The 27,484-nt window shown below is 38.0% G+C and overlaps 1 protein-coding gene across 6 annotated transcripts in view; it reads left to right on the top strand.

Annotated features, from left to right (window-relative positions):
• The window catches only part of PTPN3 (protein tyrosine phosphatase non-receptor type 3), a 302,221-nt gene that overhangs the window by 243,319 nt on the left and 31,418 nt on the right, over positions 1-27,484 (top strand). For all 6 annotated transcript variants that reach the window (XM_072596700.1, XM_072596701.1, XM_072596699.1 and 3 more), the window contains 6 exons: positions 4,769-4,940; positions 5,557-5,634; positions 8,925-8,981; positions 12,813-12,969; positions 18,179-18,342; positions 26,781-26,871. In XM_072596700.1, the coding sequence (XP_072452801.1) occupies positions 4,769-4,940; positions 5,557-5,634; positions 8,925-8,981; positions 12,813-12,969; positions 18,179-18,342; positions 26,781-26,871 (719 nt within the window). The remainder of the gene's footprint in view (positions 1-4,768; positions 4,941-5,556; positions 5,635-8,924; positions 8,982-12,812; positions 12,970-18,178; positions 18,343-26,780; positions 26,872-27,484) is intronic.

The raw sequence follows: 27,484 nt of genomic DNA on the forward strand, positions 1-27,484 counted from the left end.
ACAGAACAAATTTAATTGTGCCAAAGCTTTTTGTGAAGTCTTAAGTTCTATAGCAGTATGAGCTGCTTCTGTCTTTATTATTCACAATCCTTCTCTCAGATATTCTTTTTTACAGGCTGACCATTCCAGTTCCTTCAACCATGCCTCAATATTTTAAGTTTCTAGGTCTGTCCTTTTTGTAGTTACTTTCCATTGGGCTAAGTCCTCTAGCTTATTGATATTCTCTTAAAATAGCTTGTTAAGAACAGAAATCAGTACTCCAGATGTGGAAAGACCAACCTGAGAGTCAAGAGGCAGCAGGGAAAAGGGGAAGCCCACTGACTCAGAAATCAGAGGATCTGCATTCAAATTTCATGACTGATGTTTTCTTATGTGACCTTGAGTTTTATTGACTTCTTCTGTAAGATGAGAGGGTTGGACTAGGGGGATGTCTGAGGTCCCTTCCAGCTCTGAATTGATGACCTTTGAGTACAGGAAAATTATTACTTCTCAGACTTTTATTGCAAACTCTTTCATTCTTGAAATGAAATGGAAGGTGCTTGATACTTACATGAAGATGGGCAGCCAGGTGGCACAGTGGATAGAGAACCAGACCTGGAGTCAGGAAGACTCAAGAGTTCAAATCTGACCTCAGACACTGGGCAAGTCTCTTAATCCTGGTTATCTCATTTTCCTCATCTGTAAAATGAGCTGGAAAAGGAAATGGCAAATCACTCCATTGTCTTTGCCAAGAAAACCCCAAATAGAGTTACAAAGAGATGAACACAACTGAAAAATGGAGTTACAAAGAGATGGACACAATTGAAAAATACATGTCTTATAAAGAGTCCTTCTACATTTGAGAAATCTCCCTCTGAACAGGAACTTTAAAAATACCAGATGCTCTATTCTTCTGTATTATCTTTTAATAGTGCCACAATATTTCTTCATTAAATTTTAGTGCTTTGAGATTAAAAAGTTGCTAGTTGAAAGTGAACATGTAAACTTTTCACAATGCTATGTAATACTAATTTTGTACTTCAAGTGACTTCTTGAAGACATAGTAATGGTCTGGTGAAAATCACATGCCACTAAGGACTTGAAATGAAAAGGAGCAAAAAAGGCAAGGGCTTTCTTCTGCTGAAATCGATTAGTCAGTCTCAGTAGTGAAAAGGACTTGAGAAGTTAAGTTCTAACTCCTTGTGCAGTATTTAGATCTGCTAAAACATACATCAAATGCTTTCATAGTCCACTGTTTGTACACCTCGAGTAACTCTGAATTCATTACTTCACAGGGCAGGCCCTTCCATTTTTGGGTAGATCTTATACCAGAAAATTATTCCGCACATTGCCTCCCTGCAGCTTTTTGCCCTCTATACTTGTTTTGTCTCTGGAACCAAGCAAAATAAGGCTAATAATGTCCCTCCCAAGTGATTTTCCTTCATATATTTGTAGCTCCCCTACAATAACTCTAACCCACTAGCTAACCAGTTTTCTTTCCTAGGGTAAACATCCTTAATGTCTTTCCCACATCTCCATGATATGCTTTCTAGTCTTCTCACCATTCTGGTTGCCTTTCTTTGGAAACTTACTGGATATCAGTAACTCCTAAACATGGTGCACAGAATGAAACAAAACATTCCAAATATGGCCTCCTAGTGCAAGGAAACTGTCACCTTTCTTTATGGATGGTGTATTCCCATTCTTCGAATAGTCTTACTGCAGCAACACCTCATTCTGTGTAGGTGACCTTGAGTCCCAAAGATTGTGCCAGCAGAATAGCTCTGACAGTTCCTATCAAGTTAGGAAGACTTGGGACACAGGCTAGGCCCAGAGCAACTCTCATAAGCTATGGAGTTGGATGAATACTTATACCCACACTGATGATGTCCCAGACCATTGAAGTATGCATCTTTAAATGCAGCCTATGGCAGTCTTACCCCCCTCCCCTTTTACTTTGTTGATTATGCCATCCTGTAGAATGGATTCTTATTGCTTTTAGTGAATGTAGTGTGTTGTTGATGTTCACAAGCTACATGATGTAATGGATTTTTGTTATAGATAGATGCTAAGTTGTAGTTTGCCGAACACTCCTTAGTCCCCTTTTCTGAAAATCAGGAGAACATTTGACCAGTTCCAACCTTCCTGGCATCTCTCTCATTCTCCCCATTTCCTCAGAGATCACCTTTAGAAGTTCAACAGTTACATCTGCACATTGTTTTGATGCGTGGGGATGTAATCCTTCTGGGACAAGGGACAAAGTCATTAATAGCAGCTGAGTGCTCCACCTACCCCTACTATCTTTTTTATTTTTCTTGCATTTTAATTCCTGCTTAATTATTTTTTCCTATCCTTTTCAAGATGAAGATCATTATCCTTGGGAGAGGAAAAAAAAACAGAAGCAAAGTAGCAGTTGAATAGCTCGGTTGCCCCTAACTATTGGAATTTAATCAGTTTCCCTTTGTCTTTTGTTTACATCATCCCATCTGGTCCAAGCAGCAGTGTTCCTTTGTTTTGGTTTGGTTTGGGTTTTTTTGCCTCCATTGCAGCTTTTAAAAATCCCTTTGTGTTGTCCTTCGAGCTTGCATCAAGCCTCAGCTTATTCTAGGCTTTAACCTTGATGATACATTTATCTTTGGTTACATGCCCCTACTTCCATTTAAATTTTCGATGCCCTCTTAAAACTGAGCTCATCAGAGATGTCCCTGTGGAATCACATCTCTCTTTTTCTTCCTTTCCTAAATCATTGGAATCATTCATGGTTGCAACATTAGGATTTCATTCTTGGATGTTAACCATTTATTCCCTTTAGGAAAATCAGTGGGATCATACCTCCTTTTCTTTGAACTTTTTGAAATCTTTCCTGAAGGATCATGTAAATGTCTCTCCTTGGTTATTGTCAGCTCTGCAGTGGCATCGTTGCTTTCTCTAAGTTTGTTGTCATTGGCCAGCCTTTTTGGTCAGAATCAGATCCAATATGGGATCAGATACAAAGCAGATATTATTCTCCTCCTTCTTACTTTTACCTCCTGCAAGGTACATTTATCGATTTATCAGCGAGACAAGTAAAGGAATGATGAGAATTTTTGCTTTTTGCTGGGAGTTCCACCACATGCCCAACTCTCCCATCACAATCACAGCCTTCTGTTGTCTTCCTGACAGCTTTGTGATCTAAATCAAGAACCCATCACCCATTCCCTCAGGCTTAGTGCGTTCCTACAACAGTAACACTTCTGTTCTTTCTTCCCTTTACCCACACCAAAACGTGTTTTTCATCACCCTTTCTCATTAGGTTCATGGATTGTCCTGTAGGTACCTTTTTAGTTTGCCATCCCCTCTGTCAGATTTGTTTCTTTTGAAAACATGGTTCAGACTGCCTTTCATCTCCATATTGTAACTTGTCACATTAAATTGTGGTGATGCATCATATCTACTGCTGCTTCTTAAAAAATGTCAAGTTTGCTTTATTATGTCTATTCTGTACGTTAGCATAATAGATAATGGTATCACTCTAATTTCTTCTAGTTATTTCATGCTACAAGCTACTGTTTAAGTCATATTATGTCATGTAAGAATTGAAATTCTTTTTGCTCTTCCATCCCTTCATTATGCCTAATCTAGCACTTTTCTGAGAGTACACGACGATGTTATAGAAAAATGCTGAACTTAAAATCAGGAGAGACCTATCTAAGTGGAAATCCTATCCCTGATATTTTGTGACTTTGTGACCATAGACAAGTAGCCTAACCTCTCTGAGTCTTAATTTCCTTATATGTGAAAAAGGAATCGTAATACCTGTAGTATTTATACCACAGGATGGTTGTAAAGGATTGAGTAAGACAGTGTATGCTCAGCACTTTCTAACTTTAAAGTAATGTATAAATATATAAGTAGTAAAATGTATTTATTTAATAAAATACATTTATTTCTAAATATATGTGAATTAACATATAACTAAATATTACTTTATACATCTATATATAAAGTAATATGTAAATATCATCTAGTCACTTTTCTGCCCTCCTTCCACTGTCAATTTAAAGTCTTCTTGTTCCTCTAAAATTCTCCATCTAAATGTATTCTTTGCAGTTTTATTAGATGCATTTTTCCCCTGGCTAAGAGCCTATCATTCCTATTAAGAAAACCAGATCCCTTTCTCCAAAACCATCTACTTAGCCAACTGTTCAGCAATAACCTATGCAAACTGTACAGAAGATGACAGGCTTTTCCATTGAATAACTAAGAGTAGTAATCGCAGTGTCTTCCAGATGGGAAAACTTGAGGGCAGAGAGACAAGTCATTTTCAGAGGGGATAGAGGCATGATGAGCCCCTATGTGGTTATACATGCCTAGACTCGCTTGGTTAAGGTAATTTAAAAACAACTGCCAGCTGAGCACATTGTTTTTCTAGAGCCTAGAGTAGGGCCCTTCTGAAAGTTGGGGGTGGGGAGCAAAGAACATCACATAACAGCAGCTCCTGAACCTTATCGGGATAAAGCGACTCCCCACAGACACTTATGAACATAGTGAGTTTAGCGCTACTCTTAGGTGGGGTCAGGGAACAAAGTAGTAACGGCATTTGAGTTCCTCAAATGCACATGGAGTCCCATTGCCAGCTTTTAAGGATAACCTGAGGGTTTTCTGTGCAACAGGTAAATCCCTGCATAGGAATTATGACCCCCAAACCCACTCTCTTGGGGAATCAATGTCAAATAAATGCAATTCAGAATACATGCCATGTGTGTTCTTGTCAATATTAATTGATTTATTAAAATATTTCTTAATGAAGGAGTGAATTGGAAGACAGCCCAAACTCTCAGACCCAGACGTCATCCAGTACCTTATCTCATGCTCCAGGCTGCTGTTCCCTTGATGGGGTAGATCATCAACTTTTAGACACCTATGCCAGTGTTAGTAAAGGCAGCTTCACAGAAGATTCTAATCAGTACTACTGTGAGAAGGTGAGTTCAGCTAGCTGGAATAGTATTCTGTGGGGACTGACAGGGGATAAGTCAAAGTATAGCTTAGAGTTCAAACCTTTTATCGGAAAAATGTATATTATCACTAAAATAAAGCATTTTCTCTAAGTTATACATTGTCATGATTAGACTGGGAAACAACCCTACAACAGATCATCTTGAATGGTACCACGGTGTAATGGAAATAGAGTTTGGAGCAGTTAGGTAGCACAGTGGCACCCTGGAGTCAGGAAGATTTGCATTTTAATCAGCCCTCTTGGACAAGTCCCTTTAACCTCTGTTTCTTCGTCTGTAAAATGGGAATAATAATAGCACCTGCCTCCCAGGATTGTAAATCAGATAATATTTGTAAAGCACTTTCCAAACCTTAGAGCGCTATATAAATGCTATCTTGCCTGTTATTATTGAACTCCAGTTCTGACAACTGTTAATTATGTAACTTTGAGCTAGTCCCTGAATTTCTCTGAGATGGTTTCCTCACCTATAAAACAGGGGAGATAATACTTGTCCTGCCCTTGGGATTTTTATGTATGGAAAACTTTGTAAACTTTAAAACAGTAAATATATGTTACTGTTATAATATTCAAATTTATTTCAGAATGAAGATAGTGATGGTTTTCTACTCCTAGTGTGTATTACTCCAGATGAAGATGGAAAATTTGGATTTAATCTTAAGGTAGAGTAGCATTCATAAACTTATGTAAATATAACAGGTAATTTCACAACATTTCAAGCCTTTTAATGGAACTAGAATTATTACTTTCCATTGTATATGATTGTGATGGAATACTGTTGTACTTTAAGAAATGATGAGTGGGATGCTGTCAGAAAAACATGGAAAGACTTTACATGAACTGATGCAAAGTGAAATGAGCAGAACCAGGAGTACAGTGTACAGAGTAGCAGCAATGTTGTATGTTGATCCACTGTGAATAACTTAGCTATTCTCAGCAATACAATGATCCAAGACAGTTCTGAAAGACATAATGAAAGATGCTGTTTATCTCCAGAGAAAGAGCTGGTACAGCCTGAATGCAGATCAAAGATAACTGTTTCTTTATTTTGGGGGGGTTTTTTTGTCTGTGTTTTCTTTCACAGAATGATTTATGTGGAAATATGTTTTGCATGACTACATATGTATAACCTATGTCAAATTGTCTTCTCAATGAGGGGGAAGGGAGAGAGGGAGAGAATTTAAAACTCAAAATTTTAGGGAAAAATGGTAAAATTGTTTTTACATGTAATTGGGGAAAAATAAAATAATAATTAAGATTTTTTAAAAAATTTAAAAAGAAATGTGTGGTCCTGTTAACAGTAAGAAATCAGTTCTATTAAATATAAGTTCCTTTCAGGAAGAGTTTGCTTCGTTCTTAGTATATGTATCAGGCCTAGCACAGTGCCTGGCATAGAGCAGGTGCTTAATACATAAATATTTGTTGATCGATTGATTCAGCCCCTAAGGGTGTTATACCTGTGTTACATACAAATAGAGGCAACCAGGTGGTCCTGCAAAGGATGGAGTACTCGGCTTGGAGACAGGATAACTAGACTTTAGATCCAGCTTCAGACACTTACTGTTTGCCTCAGTTTCCCCAACTGTAAAATGAGGGGGTTGTAAAATGAGGTGATCTCAAAGGGCCCTTCCAGCTCTAATATTTTATGATTCTCTGGTGCTTCTTTGCTAAAGATGATGCAGAAATTACAGTATCAACCTCTGGAATATGACCTGAGATATTTCTAATAGCCAGAAAGCATTGATTCTGGTATGTCAGAGATCAGCTAAGACTAGGAGAGGAGAGTTTTATTGCTGAGTTATAATAAATCAGTTGAATTCTGATCCTAGTCACTCTGCAACCTGTAGGGGGTTAGTAACTAAATGGTAACTAATTTTTTTCCAGTTTAAATGTCCTTTGATGCTTAGACTTAAAAGATACCATATGTAGCCAAGGAAAGAAATATTCTACCATATCATAGAATAAAGAGAAATAAGTCTTCATTTGCACAATCTTTTCTATAATGAGATGGCCACCCTTCCCTGGCATTTTCATCATCTCTACAGAACTAGCCTTCCATTAGAACCTTTGAGAATTGCATAAGAATTTGAGAGCTGTTGGGAAATATACTGCAAGATTATCTGGAATACTTTTAGGATGCTTTATTGCCAAATTTACTATTAACTAAAGAGATTATGTTAAATGAGCAAAAAAATGAAAGAAGGATTCCAATTCTAAAAAAATTCATTGGTTCTTTGCTGGCTCACTTTTAGAAGGATAGGAATAACATGGGAATGGACAATCTATTTCTTCTTTTTGCCACAACGGGCAAAATCGCTGTTTTCCCAGAGGAGAGGGAAATCCATTGCATAATTCTGTATGAAATCAGTTGAAAGAATCAAATCCTTTCCAAATGAATAGGGATTATATTTGAGAATGACCATTCGAAAAGGGTAACCAGCCTACTTTGTCAGTCACCTGGTCCCTAGAGGAACTTGTAAAGCTTGAGAAATATGTCTTCATCCTACTCCTACCTCCCTTTCTGTACCTTTCTCTTTCTTCTGAGAATCTCTTGTTCATCATTGTCCTCATGTTGCCTTCCAGCTGTCCAAAACCTCCTAAAATTCAGTCAGTCAATAAGCATTCGCTAAGTCCCTGCTATGTACCAGGTGCTATAAAGAAAGGCAAAAAGACAGTTCTTGTTTTCAAGGATCTCCCAGTCTAATGGAGAAACAACATGCAAATACTCTATATGCAGGATAAATTGGTGATAAAAATAGAGGGAAGGCACCAGAAGTAAGCGTTCCATGCTTCAGAATTATTCTAATTTTTTTTTAACCAATCAGAACTTTAAAAGTAATTCATGTAAGATGTAAATTAGATTTTCATTTAAAGCTCTTCACAATCTGACTCCAGCCTACTTTATAAGGCTGGTTGCACTACCATGAAAAAGCCTACCTGTTTTTAACTATGTATGACATCCCAGAAAGCAAAAAAATTTCACTTCAGTCTACACTCAGAGTTCATCAGCTCTCTCCCTGGAGTAGATAGCATTTTTCGTCATGAATCCGTTATAATTGTTTTGGATCATTTTTGTTCAATATTTTGTTAAATGTTCACTAATTGTATTTAAATCAGTTTGGGGTACTAAGGGGGTGCTGTAGGCTGAGTTTGACACCCCTGTTGAAAGATATCTCAGCTGCCATGTGGTCATCTGATACTCAGAAGAAATTCTCACAATACCATATGTCTTGAAATTGTCTTGGATCATCATATTGAACAGAGTAACCAAGTCTTTCACAGTTGATCATCATTATAATGTTACTGTGTTACAATGATCTCCTAGTTCTGCTCACTTCACTTTGAATCAGTTCACATAAATCTTCCCAGGTTTTTCTGAAACCATCCTGCTTATCATTTCTTATAGCACAATAATATTCCATCTCAATCTCATATACCACAACTTGTTCAGCCATTCCCCAATTGAGGGGTATCCCCCCAATTTCTAATTCTTCTATACCACAAAAAGAGCTGCTGTAAATATTTTTGTACATAAAGGTACTTTTCCTTTTTCTTTGATCTCTTTGGGGTACAAACCTAGTAGTGGTATTGGTGGGTCAAAGAGTATGCACAGGTTTATAACCCTTTGGACATAGTTCCAAATTTTTTCCAAAATAGACCAGTTTACAACTCCTTGAATAATCATATTAATCTCTAATTAGTGAAATGTGTCAGGGTGGAGAGAATGTTGGAGAAGTAGAGTGTGTGTGTGTGTGTGTGTGTGTGTGTGTGTGTGTGTGTGTGTGTTTTTAGAAGAATAGGAATCAGAATCTTGGCACATTTTTCCAGGAAGAATCTTGATTTCTCTACTACATTGAAGTAAAGTTAGACCATGGCACTTAGGAATTTTTTCACTGTACTTGTTTTCATTAATCTGAAATGCTCTTTTTTTTAATTTAACAAAATCATTTAGGGTGGTGTTGATCAGAAAATGCCTCTTGTGGTGTCAAGGATCAGCCCAGAGTCACCGGTGAGTCAACATTTTAATTGTCATTTCCCCAATTAATGTTTAAAATCTATCATAAATATGTGTCTTAATTCTGTGCTTTAGAATGTTATTCCTAAGGAATCACATTCCTTAGAGTAATTATCTTATTCCTATAAGGAATAAAATTAAGGTGAAGAGTTTTGCATTGCTTGCCCACTTTTCTACTTGAATAGCCTTTTCAGTACACCACTAAGATTATCAGAAGCGATCATTACTAATAAACCTTATGGCCTGAAGAAAGTCAGTTATTCCATTCTTAAAAGTAAAATTGCCCTTGTCTTGTCCTTTCCCCTAATGCCTCTCTACTTTGTGTACCAGCAGCAGCATTTCAATATAGATGTCAAGTCTCCCCAAACAACACAAAAGGCTTGCGTAGTTGTGCCTCCAGCAGCGCTGAGACTTTGGGGGCACCAAGTATTACTCATCTTTGTGTTCCAGGGAGTGTTCTTTACCGTTCCTTACCATTCTTACCGGGTACATCCCTCAGGAAAAAGAGTGATTGATGGTGGGTGGCAGAAAAAGGTGGGTGAGGCAAAATGGTATTTGTTCCAAGCAGCTTGAGCTTTGGGGGAGAAGATTTGTAAGAGATTAAATAGCAATGAGGCAGTTGGCTAGATGAACCAGAATGGAGGAAGAAAGTACCAGTAGGAAAGGAGGAGGGGAGTTAAAAAAAGACTTTCTTATGTAGGGATTTGGGGCCACAGCAGGAGAATTTTGACATGTTCCACAGATGCACATTGAAAGACAAATAAGCCTCAGTGTAAACCAAACCATGAGATTTCTTAATTTAGGCAAAAATCTAGTTCTTGATGCCATTTGGTAGGGGAGAGGTTAAGGAAAACCGAAGACTTTTGCTGCTTTTTTGACAAATCCATGAGAAGGTAGATAGAGAGGCATCCTCAAAGTCAACAAGACTTGGGTTCATGTGCCACCTCCAACTTACACTAGCTTTGTAGCTGTGAGCAAGTCACAGTGCCTTAAATCAGAGGTGCCAGACACAAGATCCAAGGCCACCTGTGGCCTATAACACTCCCTTTGTGTGGCATGAACCAGATTAAAATGTAATCGAGAAATATTTGACAAAATAAATAAAAATATAGTGAAACATAAATTAATATGTGATTTCCTAAATCAGTGTGTGATCCACAGGGATCCTTATGTGACCTTTGTTTTTATTTGAGTTTGATATCACTATTCTAGGTAACTCTTATGACTATGAATTGCAGAGAAGATTTTATTCTGACTTGCATTGGTGAAGGAAGTTTCCTCACCTGGATGTTCCTAATGCTATTGAAATCACAGATCTATCCAGTCATACTCTCTAGAGGAAATCCAAAATCTTCCATATTTTATCCTTCCTAGAAATCCAAAGAACATTGTCATTATTTATATGAAACCTTTCAATTTTTGAATAACTATTAACTCTTTAAGCAATATAATCCTAATTTTTCTTATGGTTCTTTCTTATATGTTTAATCCATATTAGAAATCCAGACAATATTGCTACCATTTACACAGAATCCCTTTTTTTTTTTAATAACTATTTTAACTCTTTAATCATTTGGATTAAAATCCTCAACATTCCCATTAAGCTCTCCTCATCTTCATAGTTGCTGAGGTAGCGGAGACTAGAATAAGACTAAAAAAATTACTAATTGGGTCATAGGAAAGCTCCCTTTTTTTCTGATGTCCCTTTTTCCTGTTCATGTGTGCTAGCATTATATTTACTTGATAGCATATTGTAGGGGGAAGATAATTAGACAGGAAGTCAGGAGACCTTGGCTTTAATCCTGTCTCTGACTGTAAATTTGGCCAAGATGCTTGAGTTGAGCGGCATAATTCCTTAGATCTCTTCAGCTAAAATTTTACAACTCTAAAACACTTATTTTGAACTATTTTTACCTGTGTTTCACTAATATCTCAGGATCTTTTTCTGCCATACTTACAGGATTTTTTCTTCCTAATATGAAGCATCCTATATTTGTCTTTATTGATCATCATTATTTATTCAAATAGTTATTGAGTGAGTACACATCGTTCATCCATTACTATTCTGGATGCAGTGGGAGGTTTTTGGTTGTTTTTTATAGAGGTCTAAAATACGATTCCTGGCCATAAATGACTTGAAATCTAGTTGGGATACACATTTAGAAAAAGCACTGAATTGAAAGCCATGAACTTTAGTCCTTACCTTAGGACTAATTTGGGCTAGACCAGGGCTTGGCAAACTATGACCTTAGAGACAAATCCAGCCAGCCACCTACCTCTTCTTGTACTCTGCCCAAGCTAAGAATGATTTTTACATTTTTAAATAAAATTTTGCTATATTTAAAATTGTAAAAAAACCCAAAAAAACAGCACCACCACCAAACATTCTGACCTCTACCAGCTTTGGACCACATTTCAAGCTGGGGCCATAGTTCCCCAGACCCCTTGGTTACACACTTAAACTGTCCAAGTTTGAGTTGCCTTATTATCCATTAAGTGACAGCTGAATTATCTCCAATTGCCAGTTCTAAGGTCCTAGGATTTCTTCAAGTGAGATGTGATGATAAAAAAAACTCAACAGAAATATATATTGGATTTTTTTTTAAGTCTCCCACAACTTACACAACCAAATGATGCTGATCTCTTTCAATTATTCATCTTTGGAGACGATCCCTATTCCAGTGCTATAACCACTGGCTAAAACATAAAGCATTTTTTCAAATCTCCTTTGAGGCTGGCATCGTGTTCTTTGGAATATATTCATTGTTCCTCAAAGGTCATCTCCTGAGAGTGGATTTGATTTGGGGGGAGCAGCCATAAGGCACTTAGAGTCTAACCAGTGAGGTGGTTGCATGTCCTGGGCATTGCTGTTGTTCATTTTTTAAAAAAAGGTGAAGAAAAACCATTGATTTTCTTTTTCAACTTAGAAACTAGCCATGAGGGGAATTTCAGAACAGAGCAATGGGTTTGGTGCAGTAATGCTATAGTCAGGGTGGCATCCCCAAATTATTGCTTTGAAGGACACTGCTTATGTTGTTAGATGTAGAATTTATGAGATTTTTGTCCAAAAATTGGTCATTTAGCTTTTTTATTACTGAACAGTTAACAAACAGTATAACATCATGAGCTCTGTCTCTGACTTATCAGAGTCCTTTTAACTTGTAGTCTCCTCTATAGTTCCTCTTACTTGATGCTATTAGATGGAATGAGGAGAAACGGAAGTGTTTGCTGCTGTTGCTGACATGAAGGGAGGGTATGGACAAAAGGTTTTCTGGAAAAAAAAATAAGTAGAAACAGAAAGATAGTAGTGTTTACCAATAGTTATAGTAATAAATAAATGCTGACTGCCTTAAGAAAATAAATATTCTGTGTAGTTGCTAGTTTTACTTACTTTAAAAACATTTTTCAGCTGAATTCTGTTTGAAGCTACTTGAAAATAGCCTCAAATTTTAGTTTTCTCAACATAACTATTGATACATACAATCATGGATCTAGAGCTGAAAGGGACCAGTAAAGTCAACTATTCTCATCTCATTTTACAGAGGAGGAAACTGAGGCAGTTGAGGTGACTTGCCCAAGGTCACAGTTCTGAGATAGTAGAAGTATCAAAGGAGAAATTTGAACCCTGGACCTCTGTCTCCATAGTCACTGTCCTTTCCACTATGCTACACTATCTCCAAAGGATGCAACAGGATATTAGCTGAAGAGAATAATGAATTCTTGATCATAGTCCTAAGACTTTAGCATAGGAAAGAATGATATTTCTTCACTACCCAAAAAGGTAGCTATAGTAACCTAATAAATTTTGTTTTGATCTTGAAACAGGCTGATAAATGCATTCCTAAGCTGAATGAAGGGGATCAAATAGTACTTATAAATGGCAGAGACATCTCAGAGCACACCCATGATCAAGTGGTGATGTTTATCAAAGCCAGCCGGGAGTCGCACACAAGAGAACTGGCACTGTTGATCAGGAGGAAAGGTAACTCAGCATACGAATAGGCCTTAATTTAATAAATGAGAATGCGTTGTCCCTAAAAAGGAGTTATATTACATGTACAAATTTAGCATATCTTTAATTCCATGGTATTTTAACATCTTCTAAACAATGACCTACTATAGCAAGAAGCCTGCTACTCATTACTGACTATGAGGAAATTGAAGACTGACATCCATTCCAAAATGGAAACCATTTCACTATAGTTTTGTGGGTCCTATTTTGGTGGGGGCAGCCATGAGGAGGAAAACTAAATGTATCCATTTATTTCAATACTATCCATTTATTTATTATTATTCTTTATTGCATTTTCTGTATTACTTGATGAAACTCTCTCTTGATAGTGTAAATATACGAGTTTCTTCACTTTCCCTTACATACCAGTTGGTTTATGTTAAACCCGAAGATGTTAAAGGTCTGAAGAAAGCCTAAACAGAATATGAGTGGCTATTGGTAATGGGGATAGCCAAGACATGGGTGAGGGTAAGTAAAAAAAGAAAATTTACCCTAACAAAAGAAAAGTAATCTAGAAGGGGAGAGTAGTGGTCCCCTCCAGCCTTGGCAATGGAGTCAAGAAGTTTAAATGAGACACGAAGGGTAGTTGCCTTGCTTGACCTTGATCTAACAAAGGTAGGAATATAAAACAAACATCCCCAATTTCTACCTTTACAAATACCAGTTCTCTTAATATCCTTCATAACCTGGCCCCTTCCTACATTTCCAGGCTTCTCATATCTTAACTTCCTTCATGTATACTGGTATCCATCAATACTGGCTTCCTTGTTCCTTGCATACGATACTCCATATCTGTATTCAGAGTATTTTTACTGACTGTCCTCTATATTTGGACCCTGTTTTTGCCTTTCTTTGTATCCCCAGCACTTAACAGAGTAGGCATTTAGTAAATACTTACTGACGAGCTCAAGAAGTTTGCCACAACCGCCAGCATTCACTGATGACTTGCTACTTTGAGTGAGGCGCAAAGATGTTTTTGAGTGTGGCAGGGGGAAAAAATATATCAAAAGGATGTATTAGTTAATATGTATGTATAATATATAATTAATATATGTTAATTAATATACTTATTAGTTTATTAGTTAACACTTTCTTGACAAGTTTTAAGAGCTTTGGCCACCCAGATCATCCACGCAAAACCTTTCTTGATTCTAAGAAAGCACCCTAAATCATTCTTAATTAAATGTTTTAGGTAAAATTTATGATTCCTTATTATTACGTGCCCCATGCACATTTTGTCCTGATTAGTTCAAAGACTCCTTGTATAATTGATGTGTGCAATCCTTCTGTGCATATTTGGAGAATTTAAAACCCAGCTTTATTGTTTTGAATGATTAATGAGGTATATAACCGGCTTATCTATTTTTGAAATGTCACTGCTGTTTGTTATATCCATGGTTTGATGTAAAGTCCTTGATCTAGATTCCAAATCCCACTTACCATATTGTTCTTATGGGAGAACATGTCTTAAATTGTTCTTTTGTCTGACATGGTTTCTGAGAGCACTTTGTGGGGCAGAAAGCTGGGGCTGCCTATATTCACATGAAGGACGGTTTTTAACCTTGACTCATAAATGATTGTTATTCACTGTAAAACAACAGGAAAGCCACAAATGACTTAAATGTGCCAATTATTCATCAGGCACTTACTAGAACCATGAGAGATACTGAAAAGATTAAAGCAGACTCTGCTTCCTGGGAGGGATAGCACCCATGGCTATGAAAAGATACAAGCTGGGGAGGCTTCAGGGAGATCACATTTCAGCTGGACGTTGGAGGATAGGTCAGGTTCTCATAATCCTAACAAGAATGATAAGAGCATATACACAGCACGTCAAGCCTTGCCTTAAATACTTTGCCTGTACTAATTCATTTGGACCTCACATCTGGGAGGAAGGTGCTAACATTATCTCCCAACTTATAGATGAGTAAACTGAGGGAGACAGAGATTTAAGGGACTTTTCCAGAGTCACATAGCTAGTGATAACAGTAACAACAGCAGCTAACGTTGACATAGAGCTTACTATGTGCCAGGCACTGTATTAAGTGCTTTAAAATTGCCTCATTTAATCCTCACAACAATCCTGGGAGGTAGGTGCCGTTCTTGTCCTCATTTTACAGATGAGGAAACTGAAGCAAGTAGAGATTAAGTAACTTGCCCAGATTCATGCAGTGAGTAGTAGTAATAGTAGTAGTGGTGGTGGTGGTGGCAGCAGGCGGCAGTGGCAGCAGCAGCAGCAGTGGTAATAGTAGCAATAGCTAACATTTACATAGTGCTGTGTGCCAGGCACTGTGCTGAGCACTTTACAGTTATTATCTCATTTGATCCTCACACCAACTCTCCCAGTAAAGGTGCTATTATTATCCCCATTTTACAGAGAAGGAAACTGAGTCAAGCAGGTTAAGTGATTTGCCCAGGGTCACCCAAGTATCCAGTAGGATTTGAATTCAAATCTTCCTGTTTCCAGGCCTAACATTCTAACACTTAACTGCCTAGCTAAGAAAAGAGTCATGAAAAGCAACAGAAAAACACAAGTCCTGTTTGGGGAATCTTAAGGAAGCCACTTTAGCTAGGAATGGAAGGTTTGTGTCAGAGAGTAGGGAGACAAAAGATTGTGAAAGTAACTCCTCCTCATTTGGTAGAGGAATATTAATGCCAAGCTAAGGGGTTTGAATTTTTTTTCTCCCCTGTATATATTAGAAAGCTGTTGATGGTTTTTCATATTGGAAGTGATAGGAATAAAGCTGTGATTTAAGCAGTTTAAACTGTCAGCACTATGGAAAAAGAATCGAAAGGAAAAGAAGGCAGGGAGGCCAATGTGGAAGATTCCATGGTCTAAATGTGAGATCATTTGGAATAAGTTGGGCCCATGAAAGGAAGAAATGGGTGTGAGAACATTTTATTAAAAAGAAAGAGGCAGTGTGGTGCTGTAGAAAGTGCAGCTGGTCAGTCATCAAGCATTGACTTTGCTATGCCACAGAGATAGAAAGGTAAAACCTGCTCCCTCCTAGCTCACATCCAGTGGAGAATATAAATAATATAATAAGTACATAGAATTGAGTAATAAAGTAATAAAAATAATAAATGATATAAGTAGAGGATATGTGCAGAATAGATGGAAGGTAATCTTAGGAGGGGAGGCCCTAGCAGCTGGGGGAGATGAAAATTACCCTCTTCTAGAAACTGAGAATTAGACGAACAGGTGGACTTCAGAAAAACCTGGAAAGACTTAAATGAACTGATGCTGAGTGAAAAGAGCAGAACCAGGAGAACATTATACACAGTAGCAGCCACAGGGGTGTGAGGACTCTTTCTAATAGACTTAGCCCTTCACAGCAATACAAGGACCTAAACCATTCCCAAAGGACTCATGATGAAAAATGCCATCCCACATCCAGAGAAAGAATTATAGGGTCAGAATGTAGAATGAAGCAGACTATTTTCTTTTCTGTTATGTTTTGTTTGGTTTGGCTTTTCTCATGTTTTCTCCCTTTCATTTTAATTCTTTAATGCAACATGACTAATATGAAAGTGTGTTTAATGAGAATGTATGTGCAGAATCCATATAGGATTGGATGCTGTTGCAGGGAGGGAGGACAGAAAAATTTAAAACTTTTGTAAGTGATTGTTGAAAGCTGAAAACAAATAAATATAAAAAATAAAATAAAGTGAGAGTTAAAGAACAGCAGAGAAATTAAGAGGCAGAAATGAGGAGGGAGAGCATTCTAGGCATGGGGGACAGACAGTTCAAAAACCCTGAGAAGGAAGATGGAGTTTCACATTTGAGGCGCTGCAGGTAGGCCAGGATAGCTGGATTGTAGAGAACGTGGTAGTTGTACAACTACATGGTGCAGTAGATAGAGTGCTGGGCATGTCCTGAGTACAAATTTGGCTTCAGACACTTCCTAGCTGTGTAACCCTGGGCAAGTCACTTCACCCTGTTTGCCTCAGTTTCCTCATTAGCAAAATGAGCTAGAGAAGGACATGGCAAACCACTCTAGTATCTTTGCCAAGAAAACCCCAAATGAGGTCACTCAGAGTCAGAAACAACTGAACAACAAAGAGTGTGTGGAGAGTCAAGTATGAGAGGACTGGAAAAGTAGGAGTCACAAACTCTAAAGCCAGATGACCTGGTTTTCAAATCCAAGACTTGCATCTTGTTAGCCTGTGGCTTCACAATTTGGGATTTTTTCCCCCTTATCTGTAAAGTGAAAGGGTTGGACTAGTTGACCTAGAAAGCCCCTTATATCTCTAAATCTTATCATCTTATTCTTTGAGGAAATGATAGGACTTGGTGACTGGTAAGATAAAGGGAACAAGGAAAGCTTGGTGAATAAAAGAGTGATGAGACTTCTAATAGGCATACAGAAGTGAAGACAGGGAACTGGTTTAACTGGCTTGTTTTTCTTAGATCTCTTGAGTGTGAGATAATAATGGAACATGCATTTGTAATGTGGGTAGTTGACGATGCAGCATATAGTTTAAGGAAAAGGTCAAGTTCAGAAGTATTGATCTGGAAATTGTATCTATCATAATGTATCCCATCCATCAACTTACACAATCCTCACAACAACTCTGAGAAATGTAGGTAGTAGCACATGTTATCATCCCCATTTTGCTGAACATAAACTGAGGCTTTAAGAGATTAAGTGATTTACTCACATTCAGCCAACTAATGAGTCTAGTGCCAAATCATCAGGTGTAATAGTATAGAAAGAAAAAAACAGAGAGCCCGAGACTGAACCTTGGATGATGCCTTCACTAAGGAAAGAGTCGCCAACAATGGAAAAATATTTCCTTTTAAGCCTTTTTCCCTACGTTCCCCAGCTTCAGTAAAAGCTCCTGAATATCTATCACCACTAAAAATCATAACATGTAGGACAAAACAGAAAGACTAGTTTTATCATTTGTTCAGTTAGCTCATCTGTCATCTTGGTTTTTGTCCTGCCATTGGACTTTGATAACTTGAGAAGAGGCTAACAAATTTGCCCAGCTCTGCCTCACATTACTGTTATACCACAGTCTTTAATGGTGTTCTGTGATCATTTAATAAACTACATACAGGAAAAATTGTAGACAGCCATCAGTGTTCTATGTTTGCATGTAACCTTGTTTTGGAAGGATATTGAGCCAGTTTTTACCTACAAAAACAAAATGTTCTAATTTTTGTATCTCATAGTTGTCCATTCATTTGCTGAAGCCAAGTCAGAAGATGAAATAAACTGTCAACTTTTCCCAGAGTCCATTCTCCCTATGAATTCAAAGTATGACATCACATTGGAAGAATCCATAGAACAACTAAAGGAAGGCTTAGAAAGTGGAACTGTGCTTATTCAATTTGAGGTAAGAGATACCCAGTGCTCTATTTGACAAAATTTATCATTAGCCTCAAGCCATTTCTTTCTGCCTTGTCTACCAGAACCATATGCTCACTATTGAACCAACAGTACGAGTCATAAGTAGGAGGGGATTTTCCCTCTGTACATAAAACACCCAACAAGCCATTTGTTGGGGGGTAGGGTATGTTATGGGGGGGGGTCTTTACAGCTCTAACATTCCATGATTCCTGCACTTATGGCAATTTATTCTAAGCATGTCACATTAGACTATGAGCCTAAAATAGATTAAGGTTCAGACCTCAAGAAATTGATTTAAGTGCCTTTTTATCAGTTAGGTAGTCAGAAAAAAAATCCATCAAAAGTTGTGGAGGAAGGACTTTCAGAGAATTCAGGTGTTGAAACAGATATTTAAGAATCTTTTGAGCTCATAAATAAACACTAGAAGAAGGTACAAAAGAAAGTATTATAATAATTGATATTTTGATAGCATTTTAAAGTTTGCAATACTTTTAACTTATTTTATACTACTTGAGCTTGACAATTCCCGTGTGAGGTAAGGGACTACAGGCATTATCACCATTTTATATCTAAGTCAATTTTGGGAACTTAATGTCATCTATATGGTGTCTACAACATGATGGAAAAGTTAAAGAAGTGAATAAGAGCCCTCGCTTTCTCTGTTTGGGCAAAGCATTTATTAAACACCTACAATATGCCAGGCACAGTGCTAAGCCCTGGGGATGCAAGGAAAGGTACAGTCCCTGTTCCCCTAAGAGCTCACAGTCTAATGGAGGAGATGAGATGTAAACAACCAAGTACAAACAAGACACATACAAGATAAATTGGAAATAATTATAGAAGGAAGGTACTTCACATTAAAGGAGATTGGGAAAGGCTTTTCCTACAGGGTAGGAGTTTGCCTGAGACTTGAAGGAATCTAGGAGGTGGAGACAAGGAGGGGGATAATTCCAGCTATGGGGGTTGAACATGCTCAGAATCCCGAAAGGGAGTGTCCTGCGCAAGGATCAAGAAGGAGGCTGGTGTCACTGGATTGAAAAGTACATGGAGGAGCTGAGAAAACTGTGGCTCATAGATAAGTGACCTGCCCAAGGTCACACAGCTGATTATGACAAAGCTGAGATTAAAACACAGCCATTTAGCTTCATGGAGTTATGGCAGCCTGGCCAACCTGTTTAAACAAGCTGTTGACTGTCAGTGGGAAATAAATGAACATAAGGAGGTTGGCTCTATTACTATTTCCTAGAAATGTTTAATGCAGAATGAAAAACCCTAAAGAGTCTAGAAGCTCCCTTAGCCAGACAAAATCCCATTGCCAAGTGGAAAAACATGGCAGCCAAGAGCAACACTGACTTACAGAGGGGGTGGCAAAAACTGCCCTAAATGATCTTCCTAATGCATGGGCTTTGAACATGTCACTCTTTTGTTCAAAAGCATCCAGCGGCTAAAAGTGCACATAGTTTTACCAGGCTAGAGGTAGCCTTCATCAGTCTGGTACCTGCCCACTGGTTTCTGACCTCCTTTAACGTTATTTCCTTGTTCAACTAAACTGGACTGTTAGCTAATTCCCAAGCCTGCCATGCTCTCACCTGCCTCAGGGCATTTGTCTGTTCAGGCTGTCACCCATCCTGGAATATGCTGTCTTCATTTCTCCCTTTTCTTTCCAGACTTGACTCAGGCACCTCTTCTTCTGTTACACACAGCTGTTGTGATACCCAGAGCTAAGAGTGGTCTTTCCCTTCTCAAATTTTCAAAGAGAACTTTGTCTGAATCTCTTCTTAAGGCTAAAGGGCAACAAAGGCTCAAGGAGTTCCCCCAGCTGGCTGGGAATTTGGGTGATTTGATTGGAGCAAGAAGAACTAGAATTCCTAGGGGTCAAGGAAAGGAGAACAGTAGTAGGCACGTCTGTGAAACATGTAGTGGCAGGGCAGTCACCTAAAGCCACTGAGGATCTCTGGGGATTCCTGAAACTCACAAGGAAGTGGGATGGTTGTTTTATCCTGCACTTTTCTACATATTATACCCATCATAGGTCATTCTTTGGTACCTAAAGGCTTTGAGGGAATTGAAAAAATAATTCACTATGGCAGGATCCTAAAAAAATCCTTTGTTGTGAAGATACACTTCTTACATCATGGCATAAGGTGCTTTCTTCAGTCCAAGGGCAGCCCTTTATTCACTCTCTCACACTGCCTCCTCCTTTTACAGATGAGAAGCCAAGGGAATCATCCATGTTCACACAACTAGTGAAAGTCAGAAGCAGGACTTAAGTCAGGTCTTCTTGACACTGAGCTCAGCCACTTGTCCGCAGTGGCCTGCTACCTCATACCATCCACTCAGGAAGAACAAAATGTGATAAAATATGTGCATAGTCTAGTTAGGGTCAGCAGACTAGAGCCCACAGTCCAAATCTCATCTGCTGCCTGTTCATATACAGCCCATGAGATAAGGATGATTTTTATTTTTTTTTAATAAAGTATTTAATTTAATAAAATCTAGATTGTGGCACACAGACATATTGGCAGCTTGTTGAATTAATTGATCAGTGTGTGTTTTGGATGATAACCATGAATATTTGTATATTGGCTATATTCCTGTTCATGTTTTACCATAAAACTGCAGATGTATAGTAAGCTGGGCCCAAAATTGATCCCAGGAATACATTTGAGCAGGAGTGCATTGGAGAAATGATTCAGTGCTTCACATGACCCCAAACTTCCCACTATTGCGAGAGACCATTTTGTTAAGACTAGCATTCACCCAAGGATGATATATTTTTACAAACCAGGTTAATATAAGAGTCTCAAAACTCAAATTCAAAATAACCCAAAGGGCATTGGGGTGATAAATATTGTGCATATAAAAGTTACACGTTGTTCCTGACAGCTCATCTTCAAGAAGTGAGGTAAAGAAAATAAGAAAGGAATGTAGACAACTAGAAGAGAAGAGAAGGTGGACTGGTAATTGATGAAAAAACTAGAGGAAGGTTTCTAAAGTGCTAGGTGTCTCTTTTGAAGGATTTATGTGAAAATATGGATAAAAATTATAGGAGAGGGATGATACAGATCTAGAATCACCAGGGACCTCCAAGGTTATCTGAATCTAACCCCTTCATTTTACACATGAGGAAACTGAAGTCCAGGAAACTTGAAGGAATCCCCCAATGTCACATAGGTAATAAGTAACAGAGACAGCATGTGAACCCAGGTCTTTTGATTCCAAAACCAATGTTCTTTTCTCCTGAATCAAACTGCATCCTTTTGGGGGGATTGTGGTGATCTGTATACGTAGAAGCAATACTCATATCAGTCATGTTGAGTTTTTTGTAGCATTAAAGGAAAGCTTTGAAGTAGGCAGATTTTATATAATCTTTGCCTGTATCTTTAAGGTAATAATGGCTTGTTTTCCATTTATGATGGTTTTGGAATTATTACAAAGGAAGAAGGCATGTTGTTTACAAAAATAAAAATAGGATTCTAACTATCTCTCCTTTTATAGAATAGGTACAGTCCAGTGAAGTTGGATTTAAAGCAGATTTCTTTATGTGAATTGTTTTCTCAATAATTCATTGAGCACTTATAGATGCTTTCTGTGCAAACACATGAGTAACCAGAATGTAAAATATTTAAAGAGTGGAAGCCTTCTAATAAAATTGTCAACAGTAATAATAAATATACAAAAGACAATATACTATTCTGTACTCAAAAGAAGTTACAAAATTAAAATATGACAATAAAATATATTGCAAGACCAACAATTTTTCTTTTGTGATCCAAGATCTCACCTTGTCTTACCTATTTTCCCCCAAATGTGTCCATAAATCTCAACCAGTTTTTCTCCATTATGGTCAGTACCAAGGAAGCTAGAGGCCCTGAGTACAATGCCAGGGTCTGCCAATATCAACTTTACCCCTCTGGACTTACTCTTCCATGTCTGGCAAGGATGAGGTTAGATAAGGTGACCTTTAAGAACGCTTCGTGGGGCAGGTATGAGGTACAGTAGATAGAACACTGGCCCTGAAGTCAGGAGGATGTGAGTTCAAATCCATTTTCAGGTAAGTTGCCAATACCCACAGATCATACGCACCAGCTCCAGTGTGACCCTGGGCAATCACTTAACCTTCTATTGCCTCCAGAAAAAAGAATTCTTTGCATCCTATGTTTGAGATTCATCTCTTAAACTCACCCTCTTCTAGATTCCCCCTCCCCAGGGGGGGGGGGGGAAATCTGTAATTAACCATTGCAGTTAATAAGACATAAAGCTAAGGAATTAACTGCATTACTGTCAGGGTTGGTTCCAATATCTGCTTGATAGCAACATTCTTATGGGATGATTTTTATACAGTGACGTCATACTCAGATAAAAATGGGCAACACTGAACAATCCAGAAGGATCCCTGCAGGCTGCATGTTGACTTAGAAAACCACATATTAACATTATCTATATTTTACTGTATATTTATTTTGTTAAATATTTCCCAGTTACAGTTTTTAATCTTGTTTGTGGGAAAAGGGAAATATTGCAGTGCCTATATGTTTGACACTCCTGATCTTACAAATGGGAAACTGGCAATTTGTGCCTATGTTGACCACTCTGTTCCTAAGCTAATGCTGGTATTCTTTTTAAGAACAATCATTTCATTGAACAGTGGATAGAGATCTGGCCTTGGAACTGTGTTCAAGTTCTGTCTTGCACACACCTGGGCAAGCACTCAGTGCTGGAGGTCACTCTTTAAGATTATAATTTGCAGAGAAGGTGCCAGCTTATGTGAGTAGAGAGGGGTTTCCTCACCTGGAAGTTGCCAATACCCACAGATCATAGGTTCAGCCCTATCTCCATCCCTCAAAACAGTCTTTGTTGAACTTGGGGGGAAAAGGTCATTGTGGAGCTTTAAATGATTCCTGCAGTTTAGCTCTAACACAGAGTTGAAGCAGCTGGTCAGCCCTGTCTGGCAACAAGAGCAGGGAGGAGGAAAGCTGCAAGATGGGACTTTCAAATTCCAATCATTTTCAGTCGCATCCAAATCTTCATGACCCTAATTGGAGCTTTCTTGGCAAAGATATTGGAGTTGTTTGCCATTTCCCTCTCCATTTCATTTTACAGATGAGGAAACTAAGGCAAACAGGGTGAACTGACTTGCCCAGGGTCACACATCTAGTAAGTATCTGAGGCCAGATTTGAATTCAATTCAGAAAGAGGAGCCTTCAATTCAGAATTCAATTCAATTCAGAAAGAGCTCCAGACCCAGCACTCTGTCCAGTACTTCACCTAATTTCCCCTCAAATTCAGTAGTGTTAGCGTTTGTTGGAAGACAAGGGAAATTATTATTTCTTAGATTGAATTTGGAACTAAATTTATTCATTCCTTGAAGATAGAGTTCTGTTTGGTGATTTTTTTAAGCACGTGTTTTATATATGTTAAAATTTAGCAACTCAATACTCAGCTCCTGTTTATGTAGCATTTTCCTCCCCAGCAAAGTAGTCAGTGCAAAGACTTTTTGACTCCCATTTTCCAGATGAGGAAACAGAGGTTTAGGAAGATAAACCATCTGCCTAAGACTACGAAAAGTGGTAGAGCTGGAAATTGAATTAGGATCTTTCAACTCCAACCATATTCAGTGCTCCTTCCACTTTTCTACCATCCCTACAATACAGGACACTGTGTCACAACTTCCATTTTTCTCCTGGTTTCCATCACTGTCAAGTTAGCTTTGGAGTGCAGGAGAAGATGGCTGATAGAAGATTAAAAAAAAAAACCACAACTGGGAGTAGGTGGTCTTGTTAATTTGTGAGACTGATTCATAGGTTATAAAGATATACCAAAGGTCATAGGAATTACAAATATTCACTCTTACCCCAAAACCATCCGTTTTTAATCAATCTATAGAAGCCATATTCTGAGTGGGGCATCTTCACGCCCTTTTCTCTTTTATATTTCCTTAACTTGGTCCTTTATCACAACTCAGTTCAACAACTATTAGGTGGTTATTCTGTAAAAGGCAGTGTAGAATCCCCATTTTTCAAGGCATTTGCCTTCTGCTGAGGGAATACAATATATCCCTCAGTATATCAATATAAAATAATTAGAGAAGATTAAGAGGAAGCAGGAAGGGCTTCATGTGATACAGTTCAATTCAACAAAAATATTAAATGCATGCTGCGTGGCAAGCACTGGGCTAGATGCTGGGACTACGTACAGAAAGGGACAAAAGACAGTCCCTGCATTCAAGGAGCTCACCGTCTAGTGGGGGAGACAACGTGCAAACAAATATATACAAAACAAGCTATATCCACGATAAATTGGAAATAAAAGAAGGAAGGCGTTGGAATTGGGAACGGTCAGGGAAGGCTTTCTATGGAAAGTGGGACTTAAAGAAAGTCAGGGAGGTAGTCAGAGAGGAGGGAGAATGTTCCTATCCCTCAGAGACGTCCACAGAACATGTTCGGAACCAAGACATGTAGTGTAGAATCTTCTTTGGGTAACAGTCAAGAGACCAGAGTTATTGCATCAAAGAGTGCATGTTAGGAAGTTGTAAGGAGTCCGGAAAGGTTATTGTTATATTGTTAGTCATTTCAGTCATGTTTGACTCTTCCTGACCCCTTTTAGGGCTTCCTTGACAATACTGGAGTGGTTTGCCATTTCCTTTTCCAGCTCCTTTTTACAGATGAGAAAACTGAGACAAACAGGATTAAGTGACTTGCCCAAGATTACACAGCTAGTAAGTGTCTGAGGCCAGATTTGAACTCATAAAGATGAGTCTTCCAGACTCTAGGCAGCATTCTATTCACTGAACCACCTACCTGCTTTTGAAATATATTAAAACACAGTTCTCAGAATATTAAAAAAATTCGTTGATCCTGGGTTAAGATTGATCGTGCTTTATGATAAAATAATTAAGATAGATGTTTGACCAGTTGTCTAATTATCAATATCCCCATATTGTCTTTACACTGTAAATTCCAGTTCTGTTTTTCCCCACAACTTAATTCAGCAAATACTAAATGTGTAAAAGGCATGGCAGAATCCCCATTTTCAAGGAGTTTATATTCTACTGAGAGAATACAGCATGTCCCCAAATGAACAAATACAGAATAATTTGAGGAGACTGATAGGGTACTTACAACCAGAGGAAACAGGGTTCATGTAGGAGGCCATACCTGAACTGGACCTACATTGAAGTGAAAACTTTTAGTTTCATGTAGATGTCAGAAGCAAAAAAGTATACCCAATTCTGAATAAAATAATAGATCAGTGTGACTGGAATAAAGAATGTGTGGAGGAGAGTAATATGAAATATGCCTAGAAATGTAGGTGGCAACAAGATTGTGCAAGACTTTAAATGGCTAAGGATTTTGTTATTTATTCTAAAGGTAATAAGGAGCCATTAGATATCTTGTGGCAGTAGAAGGACATGGTCAAGGTTTCCAGATCTTGACTGTCCAGCTGCAAGTCCATCCTCTTCATTTTACAAATGGGGAAACTGAGTCCCAGAGAGGTCTAGTAACTTGCCCAGAGTCACACAGTTAGTAAGTGTCTGAGACAGGACTTGAATCAATTTCTTTCTGACTCTGTCTAATGCCCTGTTCTCTATGCCATGCTGTTTCATTTGGAACTAGAACAATCTCTGTGTGGGGTATCATTTGACCTAATCAGGGAAGAACAGCAGGATTGCCATGTAGCAGTAAGGGCCTGGGTAATACTAGTTACGAGTCAGTAATGGACCTCATTGGCACAGTTGCATATTTTCTCCAAAAACATGCAGATGGATAATACAGGGTCATATTTTTAATATGTGCATATGTACTCTCTTTAATGAATTGCAGTGATCATTTAACTAAAAATTTGCGATGAAAGTATTAGCATGTTAGGATTTTTAATTATGAATTCTTTACTGGGACAGAAATTTTGTCCCTGGTCATACAGTGTTGAGACACAGAAAGAATTTAAAGCGTTGATGGTTTTTGCAAATAGATTTTTTTTTTACTTTAATAAACTCAAGTATTTTTTTCCTTTATTTTTGGACCTATATATGCTCTAACATTTCTAGTCTGAATAATTATCGTTTTTTCCAATTTTCTGTTTTTCTTCTTTTCTCTTGCATTTCTCAAATAACCGTCAGGCAGCTCAGATTTGCTATATTTTGGAATGATTATTTTCTGTCAATGACTCAAACCCATTCTTTTGAATTCTCTCTAAAAGATTTTCATACTGAGAAATTGTTGAATAGTAACGTCAGCTAGAATAGTGGAATGTTTTATTGTACTTTTTTGTGATAAGCTTTAAAATTGAACATGTAATTGCTTTTGAACCTAAAGTGTTGGTCCCTTGGGTAAGAAATCTTACCATAAAGCACTTGAATTTTGCATAACTTTTGGCAGATATCCGTTGAATAATCTTGTGACTTTTCCCTTTTGTGTCATGTAGCAACTCTATAGAAAGAAGCCAGGTTTGCCCATCACATTTGCAAAACTCTCTCAAAATTTGGACAAAAATCGCTACAAAGATGTGCTGCCTTGTGAGTATCAAATATAAATGCTTGGCTACTTCAGCCTGCCCCTCATACTGTCCCCTCCCACACTATCTCTCACTATTGTTGGCAAACTCAATGAACCCTTCTTAGCTCTAACGTTCTCCTATGTCAAACTGTCTGAACTACATCAAAATGGATAGATGACCACATTAGGTAGCCACTATAAGTATCTATATGGGAGAATCAAGCATGTGTGTGAAGTAGTTTGCCTTTAAGTCACTAAATAAATTTGAGCCATTATTACTGTGTGATACAGAAATTGATTTTTCTGGACAAGTGCCTGTGAGTTTTGTGAGTGTGGTATAGTGCTGTAGTGTCAAATTCCAAGAAAAATACATATTAACATTTTGTTCTATTGTATTTTTATTCATTTTATTAAATATTTCTCAATTATCTTTTAATCTGGCTTGGTTGACACTTGAGAGTAGCCCCTGGTGGGATTCAGATCCTGCTTCTGCTGCATAGACCCTGTGGTTGTTGTATTTCAATCATATCTGACTCTTCATAGCCCCATTGGAGTTTTCTTGGCAAAGATACTGGAATGGTTTTCCATTTCCTTCTCCAGTTAATTTTACAGATGAGGGAAATGAGGCAAAGA

This window comes from Notamacropus eugenii, chromosome 3 (genome assembly GCF_028372415.1).
Source record: "Notamacropus eugenii isolate mMacEug1 chromosome 3, mMacEug1.pri_v2, whole genome shotgun sequence".
NCBI lineage: Eukaryota > Metazoa > Chordata > Mammalia > Diprotodontia > Macropodidae > Notamacropus > Notamacropus eugenii.